Genomic DNA, 15,664 nt, shown 5'->3' on the forward strand with positions numbered 1-15,664 from the left:
CCTAATGAGGCGTGGAGTGATGGGTGGCTTTGGATATAATCAGCATTTCCTGTCTTAAACATGAGAGCTTATAACGGGACTTCATCTCTTCTTTCTCTAGCTTCTTCATCCATCTTTTCTTTGGATGGCAAGGAGATTTTACTGATGGAGCATAATGTTTATTATATACTTTTAAAAATGAGGAAATTCTTTGTCTCTTCTTTATCTCACTTTTGGCAGACCTCATGGTTCTGTCAACAAGGCTTATGCATTTCACCCAGACACCTAACCCATCTTACTACCTCAGTCACTCACTCAAGAGCACTTTCCTTGAGTAGCCACCATAACCCGGGCCCGTTACCAGGCAAGGAGGGGAAGGACAACTAAACTCAGATCCTGTTCTCAAGTGGTTTATAGTCTTAACAAAGCAGAGTAGTCGGTCTATGAGACTGAAAGTCAAAGACAGCAAAGTCAAGCAGACAGATGGAGCATGGGCTCAGGAACCAAACAGATCTTGGTTCCACTCCAGCCCAGGCCTCTTACGGTGATGGCCAAAGGGCTCGGCACAGGGACGCATCAGACTTCATTTAGTGCCATGAGGACCACACGAATCAAGAAAGTCCTGGAACAGTGCCTGACACACAGTCAGTGCCCCCGGAACAGTGCAGGGGTGAGGACTATCCTAATTCTTCTACATATCCACTGCATGACCTTGGGGACATTCACCTAACCTATCTGGACCTCAAACTTCCTCGTCTATAAAATGGGAATAATAAGGAATCTGCTCTCACTGGGCCTGTCTGGAGACCAATGTGGCAACATGAATCTAAAGCACTCAGAACAATGCCTGGCCTAAGGCAGGCTCTGGGTAAGTGTTGGCTGTAGTTATTACTTGTCTTTTTCACTAGGAAACCACAGAGTCCTCATTACCAATGCGACACTTGTGTAAGCTAAGTGGAGTGAAAATTGTCACGAGGTTGCCTTCCTGCACCTGAGTCTGGTACATCCAGGAGATTCCCTGAGGAGACACCTCTAAGGATGAATGGGAGTTAGGTGACAGGTGGAAGCAGGAAAGAAGGAAGGGGAGAAGGAAGGAAGGAAATCAAGAATCTAGTTTCAAAATAAAACAGATGTAGGGAGCAATTTTCTAAAGAGTGGATGCTCCAAAGAGGCTGGCTGAGGGGCTGAGAGACAGCAGAGTAAGATAAGACTGGCAGGGGATTCCCAGCAGGAGGGGACAGTGACGGGAAACTCCTGTGCGATGATACGCAAAGACAGCGGCCCTCCAGCCTCTGCAGGGAGGAAGGTGGACTCGGGAAAGGACTGGCACACCTATAAGTCCTTCCACACAAAGTGGACACAGCCCTGCTCGGTGCCCGCTGACCTGGCTCACAGGCCCGTTGGTATGTGGCTCTCTGCCCTTTGCTGGGCTCCCTGCTACAGCTACAACGGCCTTCCAGTTTGGACTGGAGAGGTCACGGGAGTCCCATTCAGTCTACGTTTAGTTTTCCTGCGCACAACCTGGGATGCAGCCTGGTGTGGACACTGGCCAGGATGTCAGAGACCGGGTCTCCGCCAGAGCTGGGACACTAACTGGCCACGTCAGCATGAAGAAGGGGCTTCACTTCTGGGAGCCTCGATTTCCTTGTTCCATTCAGGGGATAGCAGCAGCTCTACCCTCTCAGGGTAGCTGGAAACGTCAAACGAGCTGAAACATTCTGCACCCCCAAGCACCACCCGAAGGTGAACTACTGCAAACAGAGTGACCTTTGACAAAACTGTCACTTCCCTTGGGCCTGGGTTTCCTGAGTGGTAAAATGGGACACGCTCCTGCCTCACTGTGCTGTTAACAGTGATTAAATATAATCACCACATGAAGGCTTAAAACAGTGCCTGGCCAAAAAAAAAAAAAAAAAAAAACCCATCTACATTCATGATTATTTTTCTTGTTGGAACTGTGACCCCTATGACCCCAATATGTAATTTTAAGTCTGAACAGCAGGATTCTTGGCAATGAAATTAATTTGTCTTCAAATTAATTCAGCCCTGTACCCAACTGCCTAATTTATGTCCAAGATATCACATGTGTGAAAGCTCTAGTTCATGCCCGGGCCAATTAGCACAATGAGATCAGCTCTCATCTCCAGGCTGGTCCGTTAGCTCCTCTGTGTTCTGTGGCCGCAGCAAGGACTCTACCACCACTTGCTCTCCCAGACACATCCTTGGGGGCAGAGAGGAAGAGAGGCGTAAGACACCCTCGCTGAACCCTCAGCGGGCACTCAGCCTGGCAGCCACTTCAAGCTATCCCATCGCCTCCTGGCTTTTTTCTTTTTTTAAAATAAAACTGTGTATTCCTGGCATTTTCTGTGTGGATGATACATTACTATGGCAATGTTTTATCTTGTTTCATTTTGAAAGAAAGGGGGGGGAAATGCCATCAGTCTCTAGGGCTTCCAGATGAAAAAGTGAATCAGTGGGTGAAAAGCCAATGTGGTTCTGGAAAAAAACAACTTTAAGCCCCTGTTCAGGAATAGTTCTAACAGGAAAAAAGTGAGGAAAATTAAGAAAAGCGGGTTTCTCTCAAAGCAGTCATTTTAAAGTGTATCTGTTTGACAGTTTTATTTCTCAAACACAGTGCAAATTTAAAGCAAACACAAACTGTTTCCAGATACCGCTTCCCTGTTTTAATTACCCATTGTGAACTTGCTACCGGGCCAGCTACTGGAGTTAGGGCCATAAAAAGGAGGATTCCCCACAAAGGCCGCATTATTGTAATGCAGAAGAAATCAATTCCAAAGGCAGAATGGAGGAAAGTGCTGATCTGAAGGGACAGGGAGAGGCTGAGACTGCAGCCGCCGCAGAGCAGCAAACCCCCTGCAGAAGCCGCTGTGCAACCACCCCAGCGGGCAGGACGCAGACTCAGAACATCCCTCAACGAACCATGACCCCGAGAACAACGCTGGTCTTGAGAAAATCAAGAACTGAGAGTGGGGTTCCGATGTGCCAAGGAATACCCACTTGGCCGACAGCCCAGATGCAATCTGGACAGAATGGAAATAACAAGTCCTGCTGAATGACTGAGAGGGCTGGAGCCCTGGGGAATGTGCTCTTATCACCAACCACGTCACCTCCATCTTTATTTCAAGGCAAAGCCCACAATAGGAAAATTTACAACAGACGCAAAACTGGCTAAATTAGGGAGCTGATCACTGTTGATGTCCACAGGAGTGTTAAGACTGATTTGGGGAAAGGAACAGTGTCCATTTAAGCCTCGTCATTTGGGACCATCAGAACCTCCAGGTGAAGACAGGTAAGAGTGCGCCTCCTGTAGGAACCTTCCCTCTCCCAGACTCTGGGAGAACCAACCAGGTGGCCCCACTGTCTGGGCAGCTGGTCTTTGCATCTGTGTTTGCAGATAAGGGACAGTGTTGAATCGACACCATTCACTAAACCTACCTTGGCTGCTCTTTGTATTATATAAGGTGCTGTTACTTTCTTGGAGCTAAAACTGTCCCAAGTGAAATACTCAACAGCTGCAATCTTTCAAACTCTCTGTGAGGAGATTTTGTTAAGAGAACTCATAGTATCAAAAAATCTGGAAAACCTAGGAGCAGAGTATAGTTTCCAGGAGCAGGGTTTATATCATTGCTATTTGCTTGTACAAAACATCACTTCAAGAAGCAGTACACCAGGACTTCCCTGGTGGTCCAGTGGTTAAGACTGTGCACTTCCACTGCAGGGAACACAGCGTCGATCCCTGGGCAGAGAACTAAGATCCCACACCACGTGCCAAATGGAGTGGCCAAAAAATGAGAAGAAAAAAACAAGCAGTACATCAAAAGCAAACTATGCCTGTAAAACTCACCTCCAGGCGGCTTTAAGAAGCCACCTCTAGACGATGAAGGGGTGTACCATAGGCTGGCGTTCCTTCTCTAAAACTGCAACCAACACTAACATCACTGTCACAGAGTCAATGCTCACACGATGCATAAACCACCACTTAAATGCAGAGGACATCATAGAATTATACCATAAATACAAAAAGCAGTTTTTAAAATTAGTTTAATCATTTACCGTTCACTTGGTAAACTGGTTTTGTTGTATTTTTTTCCTACTGAATTATCTGCTGAAGATATTCTTACTGCCATGAATCCACTATAAGTATACATCAAAACTCACTGTAAGAAAAATAACTCATTATATATTCATACCTCCTTGATCCTCTCAATTGGTGTATTTGTGTGTTTATTTATTTATTTTAGTTTTTGAAACAAGTAAGGTAACTGAGGCTGAGTGCATATATATATATATATATATATGTGGCCTGGGACTTTCTCAGCATCCTTTCTCTACAAGAGCTGGGCCCTGATAGCAATCCACATTTGCAGCTCCTGGGCTATTACCAGGAGGAAACTACAGTCAACTTCTCTTCTTCTTTTTTTTTTCATTTATAAAAGCTGCTGTTTTAAATCATTTGATCTATTGTACAGCGTTCTTTTATCTTCAGAACAAGTGGAAAATGAGGTATTAAGAAGCAGGTGGCGTAGGAGATCAAATACTTCTTAAAATTTTTTTTTTCAACTGCTGAGTTATTGAAGCATTTTGTAATTAGCCCAATAATAATATCAAATGATTTGAGGCAAATTAAGCAATTAAAACATCAGCCCCATACTTAAGGGACTAAAAAAAAGCTGGAGGAAGATTTATTCCAAATTTACAAAATGTTCACTTTATTGGCAAAACCAATAAAGGGGCAACACTGGAGGATTCTGGGAAGACGGTGGTATCAGCAACAGATCTCCCCAACTCCCTGCAGAAAAACACAGAGCACTCAGATGACAAAACAAAACACAGGGACCACATTTACAGAAAACGAGGTGATAACCCAGCCAGATGCAAGTGGGTGGAGGAAAATCACCAACAGCCGCACGACCCGTGTGCTGTCGGTCTCTGTGTGAAAACTCATGGGGCAGCAACAGGGGCCCCACAGACCTCAGCAGAGCAGGCCGTTACGAGACCACAGCGGAAACAGGAGGGGCTCTGCCTTCTCCAACAGTGGACGAGAACAGGGACCTGAAACAGCAAAGGTCTGAAGGGGCTGGAGAAATCTAGGCCCCAATATTCTAGAAGTCAACCAGAGAGGACTCCCTTCTGAGACAGGCCCACACTGAGAGGCAGCTCCAAGAAATGGAAGCAAAGCTGAGCAGGACAGAAGATGGACAAAGGAATCAGAAAGGTCAAATAAAAAGCAGGTCAGGTAATACACAGCAAGCCACGGTGTTCCTCAACACTACCTGAAAACGACAGAAGAGGGCGCTCTGGAAAGTTTGAATAGCTTTATAAAGAAAGCCAGCTTTTGAAAGCTTTGGAAAAACTAAATTCACATAAAAATAAGAGAGGAAAATAAATAAATAAAGGCTCCAAAACTACTATAAGAAAAAAAGAAAATAAGGTAAAGAATAGCATCCCGACAGACAATACAGAACACTAACAAGATCAGTGCCAAAAAATGATTTAAATGCTATCACACACACTTCAAAAGACATTATTAAGAGAACAAGACATTGGAAACATTATAAGTTCGAACTTGAAAAATTCAAGAGTTAGGTGGTGGAAATCAAGAAAAAATTAGAAATCAAAGTAAAAGTACTTTAGAAACGAAGGCTAACAAAGAAAGTAAGAGCAAACAGACAAAAATAACACCCCAAAGAAATAAAAGGTAAAAAGCAGAAAAATTTTAGCCTACAAGAAATGAGTCAGAGGGATGTCTCTGGTACGCCCATGCAGGGGGCCAAGGCCCGCAGATCCCAGCGTGGCTGAGGTCTGCAGGTCCCACCATGTGAGAGCACCCGAGGGGCTCCTGAGCCACCTGCTGCCAGTCCAGTGACCCTGGGATGGAACCCTCGGAGGATCCGAGCCTCTCCACTCCTCTTGTAGGCATCCGGGTTCCACGCCTTTCAGGCAGGACTTGGCCCAGGTGTTTGGGGGACCATTTGCTTTCACCAGCACCAACCTCAGCCCTCAGGCCAGCTCTCTGAATGTCAAAGAATTCCAGGACCTCTGGCCTTGTCTGTCCTTGGTGATTGACTGAGGACCAACTGGGGACAACCAGAGCCCTGAGGATGACGAGGCTCAACGGTGGTCGACTTGCCTGTGCCTGGAAAGTCTGGCATCCCTTGTCCTGTTGCGCCCTGGGGAGTACTGGGCCATCCTCCAGCAGTACGGGCTGCCCCCCTCACATGGGTCCCGCCTGCGAAACTCTGGAGAGGCAGGCCTGGGGACTGGTGCTGGACACTGTTGTGTCTGACTGCTGGTGGCTGGCAAGGCCTCTTTGCAGAGGCTGCTGGGGCTGCAGTGTTACTGGTCTGACCTTTTAAGGCAAAGTTTCTTTCTGAACACGAAAGATAGACCAGGCCTCTGAAGCTGCTGGTTAAGCCTCACACCTGGTTGGGGAGGGGATATTTATTTATTTATTTATAATCTCATGTATCAGCCACAAGCTGAAGAGAGATTTTATGAACATTCCTAGGATGGCCTTGTTCTCAAAAGTTTCTTCTTGCTTTGATTTCTGAAAAATAAATAACAGATTTGGAATCTAGTGAGAGCCTCTTCTCTGGTGGACAGTGACATTTTAGGTCCAAATCAGCTAACACCATCAGTTGGTGCTTTTTAAAAGTCTCAAGTGACCAAAGGCATGAGTTTGTGCTTCTGAAGCTGGGGCGAAGTTAGGATATAAACTGTAGAGCCAAACACTGCTTCCACTGAACCACGGGCTGGTTCTGTGCTGTAACTGCCTGATGGAGAGTCATCATTATGGTTTAATGGCGGGAAGTAATAAGTTCTTGGTGGGGCAGGGGTGTGATGTGTTGGGTCCAAATGAAAGAATAATGAAAAATAAATCTCTACTGTCTTTTTCAGCCCTTTTTTCTTATTTATTCATAATATAAATTGTAATGAATTATACCTACAACACCTTTATTTAAATCCAATGTCTACTCAGCAGCGTTTCTCTTTATTCAAATGTATATACCAAGTGTTAAACATAATTAATGTTGGGCATTTGAACTTTGTGTTTTCTTTAATAGACAGGAGTGCTATTAAACATCTTTGTAAATGCTAAAAAAAAAAAAGAAGAAGAAGAAGAAAAAAAAGGTTTGGAGAGAAACTGATAAATATCAAAGCTAGATAGATAATATCAAACATCAAAGAAAGAAGATAAAGCATTTGCATAACAGGAGTCCCTAAAGGAAAAAACCAAAGCAAAAGAACAAACTTTGAAGACTTCTAAGTCAAGAAAACTTTCCTGGAGGGAAGAAAAAAAAAAGACCTGAAGCTACACTGAAAGAGAACATCACATACTCAGAAATACCAACTCAGAATAACCAAAAACAGTCTAGTGAAATCTACTACATTTTAAGAAAAAAACAAAAATCTTACGAACATCTAGGCAAAAAGAACATACTCTATAAGGAAAAGAAAATTACACCATCATCTGGTTTTTTATAGCAACACTTTATGCCAAAATAAGATTTAAATACTCAAGGAAACGCTGCAAGTCAAGGAATATCCAGAAAAATTTACCTTCAAGTATAAAGGTCACAACAAGCTACCGTCAATATCAAAGAGCTTAGAGCACTTGTTCCCACAAACCCTTCCTAGTTGATTCCATCCCTTAGAACTGCTCCTCAGTATGGATCCAGACCATCCCAGGAGGGCGCCCTCTCAGGTTGGTTTCCAGAGAACTGGGGTCTACAATCTATCAGAGGAGGAGTGTCAGATGATCCAAATGACTTTTTTTTTTAAACTGCTTTCAGCAATCATGATAGTGGTGATACTATTGATATTTTTAGTGTGAGAATACTGTGTGTATACTGTGAAACAGCAAATGAGATAGATTAGAATATTTTAATTCATCTTGAATCCCTGAAAACCAGGATTCTGGGTGTGAAAGAAAGGAGACAGAGATGTATTATTAAAGTCAAATAAAAACTCTATAGTCCTGACTTTGAGCTAGAAAGATTAAAACTAAGTCACAAGGTATTGTATCTTTAGATATATATGGATATTCTGAACAAATTTACTGCACTGTCTTAAAAACAATGATCACCACAGTAACAAGGAGCATCCCTAAACATCCGGACAGTGACCTAGAAATTCCATTTTTCACTCAAAGAAACCAGAGCTTCTGAGAGAAAGGCCAATTCGAGGTGTGGGGCCAAAGATGTCCAGGAAGGGCCTTGGACACTTCGACATACCAAAGAGTAAGGAAGCAACAGAAACAAGTAGGGTCATGTCAGGACTCGGGAACTGCAGACAGGTTCCCATTAACAAAGACTGAATGAGCTGAGCTTTGAAAGAAGAACTGTAATGGATCAAAACCTGTGAAATAAGTTCAAATCCATGAGTTCCATATGAAATGAAAGGGGAAGAAAACCTCCAAAGGAAAAACTAACTGGTCACCTTCTGAGGAAGACCGTGAACCAATTCATTATCTTGAAAACTGGGTAAATAAAAGGAAAGAATCAAATGTTTACCCTGCTTTCCTGTATGAACTGTACTCCTGGGTAACTAAATAGCAGATAAGAGGGAGGACCAGCTTACAACTTTTATCAGCTGAAAACTGAAAACAACTGATATCTAGTAACTGCGCAAATTAAAAAAAAGAGAAAAAAACAGGTATCTTGAGACCTCATGCCTTGAGGGAGACCAGAGCTGGAGCTCTAGGCTTGTCAAAGGGTTGGAATCTGAATCTAATCACACTCCAGGATGCAGCTGCCAACTTGCAGGGAATCTGAAAGACAGTAGAAGCAGGTTGAACTGGACCATGAGGGTGTAATCAGCAGAATCTGTACTGCTGGAAGCTTCAGGTCGAAGGTCAGGCATCTTCAACAAGAAAAGGATGGAGGAGGAACTCCTCCTGTAGACTAGGAAAGACTTAAAAGACCTATCAAGCTCTTAAAACTTGGAAGAGCTCTAGCATCATCCAGAGATGCACATTTGCATGATTAAAACCACAAAGAGGAGGCAAGGAGGTGAATTTACTGGTTACTTGCGGAGGGAGGGCTGGCTCGGGATTGGGGTGGGCACAGGAAGAGTCTGAGGGGGTTGGGAGAGTCCCACTTCTTGACCTGGGTGGTGGTCACAGGATGTTCACTCTGTCATAAATCTCTCAATTCACTTTTTCACTTAACTGTTTAGTGTGTTTTATAATTCAAAGGTGGTTTTTTTTTTTAAAGGGCAACATGACCAATAATGCTGGAGATGAGGAGAGATGGGTCAAACACCCTGCTCTAAGAAAGGTTAAGGTTTCTGAGATTAAGATTTTGGCATTGGGGCTGAACACTGTTCCTCTCCCTTAGCAAAATGTGTCTGTAGCCATTCAAATGATCAATTTAGCAAGGCATGTTAAATGGAACAATTCCTTTTAATAGCAGCATATTTCTTTAATATGCTTTGGCTGCCAAAATCATGAGATCACAGGAGGAGTTATCCTCAGCCAAAAGTCCATGAGAAAAATTGGTAAATGTTTAAATGGCACAGTTCAGGAATTCATTTGTGTTTATGTAAAATAATTATAATTAACAAAGCCTTCCAAACAATGTTTCTAGGTCTGGTTCAGTGCACAGAAAACCAAGAGGGAGCTCCCCTAGTGCAGTTCTTGCAGCTCTCCACTGCCAAGTGAGAGGCTGCCTTAGGGAAGACCTGCCCCCATCCAGACCTGACTTCAGGACTCCCCTTCCGCACTCATGCTCAACCTTTCCAGGAGATGCTGGGATAGGGTTAAAAATGGATCCAAACCCATAATTACATTTGCAGGCTAAGAAGAACATAATCAAGAACAAGAAGCTTCACTTTCAAAAGTACTCCTTCCCTCCACCAAAGCCTGGTTTCACATATAACCTACTTTCAGAACCTAGGGAACATAAAGAACTTACTTTAAAAATCTTTGAAGTTGGATGTTTGTACACTTGCATAGAAAGGACTTTCTTAATCGGGGTCCACAAACATTAGCTTTGAAATAAGCACTTGCAAAAAACTCATTACTATCTCTCAGTATCTGTTTCATGTCCCATTTATCTGTATAACCTCTGGCATCGTATTTCACTAGAATATGCAATTCATGATAACAATTTTGTCTGCCTTTTTGGTGGGGAAGGAGGTCATGTCATCCAATGGCATTCAAGGAAATATTTGAAAGTCACTCTACCTTTTCTAAAATCTTCCCAACCAAGCAGATGTGTTAACTGTTAACAAGGAAGAACACACACACGTACACACACTCATTCGGAAGAAGAAAAAAGACAACAGGGCCCAGCTCCTTGATATAAGGGCTTGTAAAATGGTTTATCAACGCTAAACGCTGATGTTGCTAGATTCTCACGTAACACAACGGACAGTCAAAGCTACTACGATTTTCTGCACTTCGAAGCTCCGTGCACGCACTCTTGCAAGGCAGCGTGTGAGCCGCGCTGGCCCGCGTGCCCACCACACCGCACGGACTTACCATAACAGTGCAGTCCTCCGAGCCGCTGGCAATGACCTGGTCGTTGTGTGGGCACCAGTCTATGTCCAGCACTGGTCCTGTGTGGCCACATACTGTGGGGTAGGATTTGTCAATTCGACCAGTCTGAAAGGAGAGAGAAACAGATCTATTAAGTATCATCAAGGCCACAGAGTCTGTATGTTTTCTCACAAAGATTTTTCCTTTATTACCTCTACCCCGAACTCTCAACACTCTACCAATGAGGACGTTCAGATCAGCCAACATCAGCCACTAAGAACTGTCAACTTGCATTTCTAGAAATAGTTACTACTGAGGACACTCTATCAAACAAAGGGAGCTACATTTCCAGAACCAGACATTTAATTAATCAATGGCATTAAGAGACATAGCAAAAAACAAAGTCTTTTTACCAAAATACAATTCTAACAAATAGCTGAACTATAAATTATAAGTGTTTCTACTGTTAAAAAAAAAAACAAAACCCTAGTATTACTCAAAGTGTAAAATATAATCTTTAATATAACAAGCTAATACCCTTGAATATACAAGTGGATGGCACTGTGAGCAAGTAAGTGAAGGTAATACAAAGAAAAGCTTTCAACACTGCTCAGGGACTGAAGGACACAGGATGCGCTAAGGTCTCTGCTGTTTTCAATCAACAGAAACGTCAGCCGGGCCTTCTAATTAACCACTTTAGCACTCAGTCATTACCCAGATCCAGATCTCATTAAGAACACAACTTTTAAGATTGGTCATAGCAACCATCACAACGTGTTCATGTTACACACTCAAACCAATGTGGCTTACTGGACCAATTCTGTGTTAACCAAGACAAATGCTATTACAACAACAGGGGTATAAAAGCTACTTCCTTTTTAAAAGGTTAGTGCCAGTCCTTTCTGAGGTTCTTCTACATCTGCTAAACGCAGGAGGACAGAAAGGGATCACCACAGCGTAAAAGCAAACCCTCTCCTGTTATGGCCAACTGTCACAACACAGGGGCAGGCTTTTTGGAAAATGTTTAAGATCAGTAAATTTGGATTTCTCCACTGACTATGGAAATCTCCAGGGAAGCAGTGTGCTAAAGCAGAGATCACAGGCTCAGAGTCAGAGAGAGATAGGTTCAAACCCAGGCTCTCTTGGTTAAACAGCGTATGATCTCAGACAACTAATTTCTCTAAGCTTCAGCTCATCACTTGTGAAATGAGTAATAATAATACTTACCTCCTAGGATTACCACAAAGAGGAAATGAGAAATAAGGTAAATCATAGCGCAGCATTACAATGATCTATATAAGATCTATAAAAAAATTATAGTACCTGGAATACAGTAAATACTCAATGAAAAACTGGCATTTATTATTAGTTTTTCCTGCATAACATATTAACTTACTCCATCATTAAGAATTACAAACGTGTGTTATCTGTGAACTTGGACCAGACACTGAGCTGAGTGTTGGAGACACAGAGGTAGGCAGGAGGCCTGTCCTGGCCGAGTGTGGAGTCCACCTAAAGCTCCAGGCACAGTGCAACACAATAGGGTGGCACCAGGAGAGGCCCAGGGCGGCAGGGACACAGGAGGACACGCAACCAGAGGCATCGGGGTTAGTCGCTGGGAAGGTTTTCTGTTGAGAAGGGTGAGTTCTAAGTTGAGGGGTGAAGATGGACCAGCCTACAGACCTGAGGCCTGGGTTTTTTCACACACTCCCCCTTTCTCTTGCAAAACTAAGTCAACCCAGAGTGTGGGTCTCCTGAATTAGTATTATAGAGAACCTGGGTCATATATGAGAAGCCATGTGGGTCACTGACAGGCCACGAAGCAGCAGAAGTCAGGGACCAGGTGCCAGGGCTGGGGTGTGGCACTGCCACTTCCTCTCTGAGGCCCTGGCCGAGCCTCAGTTCCTCACCTGTAAAATGAGAACCCTGGAGGTCTTTCTTCCAGAACTGACGTGAGAACTGACTGACACAATCAAGGGAAAGCACTTCGAATGATCAGAATATGTTACCAGAATTCACCAACTGCTAGAACCCACTCTATCAACATCCCTGACCATATCCTTCCTTAAAGAAGGAACTGCTACTCAGCACCGAAGCCAGGTGTTTCCACCTGACCCCCTGTGAGCACTCCTCCCTGGAGCTCCCGCCCCAGGTGATGGTCTACTGCTCAGTGCGCTGGTGGCAAACTCACACGTGTTTGTTTTCTAATGTTATTATCATTATATTATGCATTACTATCATTATTTAAACTATATAGTAGTTACTCTCTTGAATGTGTGATATTTTATAATTTAAAACATTCTGAGACATGAAGCCCAGGTGGGATCTGATACACATTGCAACAGACATTGCAGAAGGAGAGGATGCAAGACAGGCAAAAACTGAAGAGGTGAAAGCTGAGGATTTTCCAGGTTTAACTGAACGTGAAGTCTTCAGATTGAAGAGGCACAAGACCCAAGGAGAATAACTAAAAACAAATCCACATCTATTCACATCCTAGTGCAATTCCAAAACACCTAAAACAAAGACAAAATCTCAAACAAAAGCAGCCAGAGAGAAAAGACAAATTACTTGAAGAGAGTATGACTAGGTCAACTGTGGGCAGACTTCTCAAAAGCAAGTACAGAAACAAAGATGTGGGGAAAATATCTTGGAAATGCTAAGAAAAACAACCACCTGTGCATTCTATACCCAGATACACTATCATTCAAAAGTGATGGATGGCCAAAAAAAAGGACATTTTAAACAAAAAGATAGTGAAAACTTACCATTTGAAGACTCTTATGCAAAGAATTAAGTTCTTGGACTTATTTCAAAGTTAATTTCAAAGAATTAAGTTCAAGGGCTTATTTCAGGAAAAAAAAAGTTAACCAAGAGAAAGATCTGGGGGCAAGACCAAGGGAGAGGGACCCTATGCGGATCGATTTCCGGCTGAATAAAATTGCCCTGCACAAAAGAAAAAAAAAAAAGAAAGAAAGATCTGGGATCCCAAATCAAGCAGCGAGCAAAAAAACTGGTAAACGTGACCAGTGTAAATGGGCATTGACTGTATAGAACAGTAGTAATTATGAGTAACTGCAGTAGAGGTAAGACAAGGCACACATTAACATCATTTCCAAGCACACATTAAATATTTATTTTTAAAATAACCAATTAGGATACCGCAAAGTAAATCCCCAAAACTACCAAGGAATCAATATCCTAAAGTGCATGTTCTGAGTACAATGCAAAACAATTAAAAATTAACAGAAAAATATAAACCAAAAATCTCCAATGCATCTGAATTACTAAATAATTCAGATAGAAAATCAAAACTGGCCAACAGCCAACAGAAAAAGGTTAAAAAAAGAAAAGCAAAAGTATAAGAAAAAGGTTAAAACTGGTCAGTAAATACATGCCATATCAAAACTTGTAGAATATAGCTAAAACAAATCTTAAAATTCCAGACAAAATAAGCCATCTCCTAGAAAATATGTGATGTATCAAAAGTTTTTCAATAAACAGGAAACCTAGAGAGACCCAGAACCATAAAAGAACCAGTACTGTAAACTCCATATATCACTGCCCACTCAAAACCAACCAGTTAGTAAATTCCAAATGTAACAGACCTGGATGGTTGTACAGATGAGTTTTAACCAACATTCAAGGAAGAACTCACCTCCAACCAACATTCCCAGAGAATAGAAAATCAAGGCACACTGCTGAACCCACTGCCTAAGGAATGTACCACCTGACATGAAGGAAACCTACAGGACATAAATATTGATGCAAACAGCCCCCAAAACGGGGGGAAAATGTAAACTAAATTCAGTAGTGTGGGTTGTTCTCAAAAAACATAAGTAAAAAGATAAGTTGCAGAATGGGAGGAGATTTATTTATTTATTTATTTGAGAAGATTTAATATTTACATCTGTATTGGTACACTACTATATGCATGTATACATAAAATGTATATCGGGCAAAATCAACAACACTTTAATAGAATAAGGGGCAAATGACAGGAACAGGGATCCACAGGGAAGGAAGCCTGAAAAGCCAACAGACGTATGGAAAGCACTCCATCTCACTGGTAATCAGGTGACTGCAAATTAAAACAATATGGTAATAATATTTGACCCCTATTAAAACTGGCAAGAATTTAGAAACCTAAATACAAGTGCTAGCAAAGATGTTGGGAAAGGGGAACTCATAGAAACTGCGCCCAGGAGAGTATCCTGCCATAATTCCTTTGAAAGCAATCTGGAAACAACTGGAATGGAAGGTGCCCATCCCTCAGCAATACCACTTCTACATGGTCTGTCCCATATTTTGCACAAGAAGGGTATTCATGGCAGCACTGTTGGAAACAGTGAAAAAAGCAGAAGCAATTTAACTGCCCTTTGGTATAAGAATAAACATCACTTACATAAAAGTTTAACACATAGAAAATAATAGTCTGTGTTATAGATATATGTAGATGTAATAAAAGTACAAACATATGATACACACCAACTTTGAGAAGATGATTACCTCTGGGGAAGAAGAAAAGATGGAAAGGGGAATGGTCGTTTCAGCTACATCTGTTATGCTTTACCGTTTTTCAAAAAAAAAAAAGAGATATGAAACAAACATAGCAAAATTTTAACATCTGTTTAATCTTGTGGGTGAGTACAGGAGTGTTTAATTATGTATGACTTGCTTCCTAATTTTAAAAATAATTAAAATATAATAAAGTTGAGAAACACACTAATGTATTGCTACTAATTTACATTTTTAAAAAATCTTTAACTTTTGAAAGCTTTTCTACCTGAATTGTTTTATTCGATCTCAGGGTCTCCGCATTCTGGGGCTCTCTCCAGCAAACCACTTGTGGCATTCTTAATGGTGGAGTACAGTCACTAAGCTCTCAAAAGCTAAGGACACCAAATAACTTTTTTCAATCTGGGCTAAGAAGAGCTTTTGCTTAGGTATACAGCAACAAGGGGAAGCTGGGAGTACATTAACGCTGTGCTGTGCGTGCTCAGTTGCTCAGTCCTGTCCGACTCTTTGCGACCCCATGAACTGCAGCCCCCCAGGCTCCTCTGTCCATGGGATTCTCCAGGCAAGAATACTGGAGTGGGTTGCCATGCCCTCCTCCAGGGGATCTTCCTGATGCAGGGATTGAACCCAGGTCTCCCGCACTGCAGGCTAACTCTTTACTGGCTG

General features: G+C 42.4%; 1 protein-coding gene across 2 annotated transcripts in view; it reads right to left on the reverse strand.

The window, feature by feature from the left end:
- Nucleotides 1-15,664, reverse strand: part of CORO1C (coronin 1C) — a 74,784-nt gene that overhangs the window by 16,982 nt on the left and 42,138 nt on the right. For both annotated transcript variants that reach the window (XM_043901536.1, XM_043901537.1), the window contains exon 3: nt 10,484-10,606. In XM_043901536.1, coding sequence (XP_043757471.1) covers nt 10,484-10,606 — 123 coding nt within the window. The remainder of the gene's footprint in view (nt 1-10,483; nt 10,607-15,664) is intronic.

The sequence above is a fragment of the Cervus elaphus genome, chromosome 5, assembly GCF_910594005.1.
Source record: "Cervus elaphus chromosome 5, mCerEla1.1, whole genome shotgun sequence".
NCBI lineage: Eukaryota > Metazoa > Chordata > Mammalia > Artiodactyla > Cervidae > Cervus > Cervus elaphus.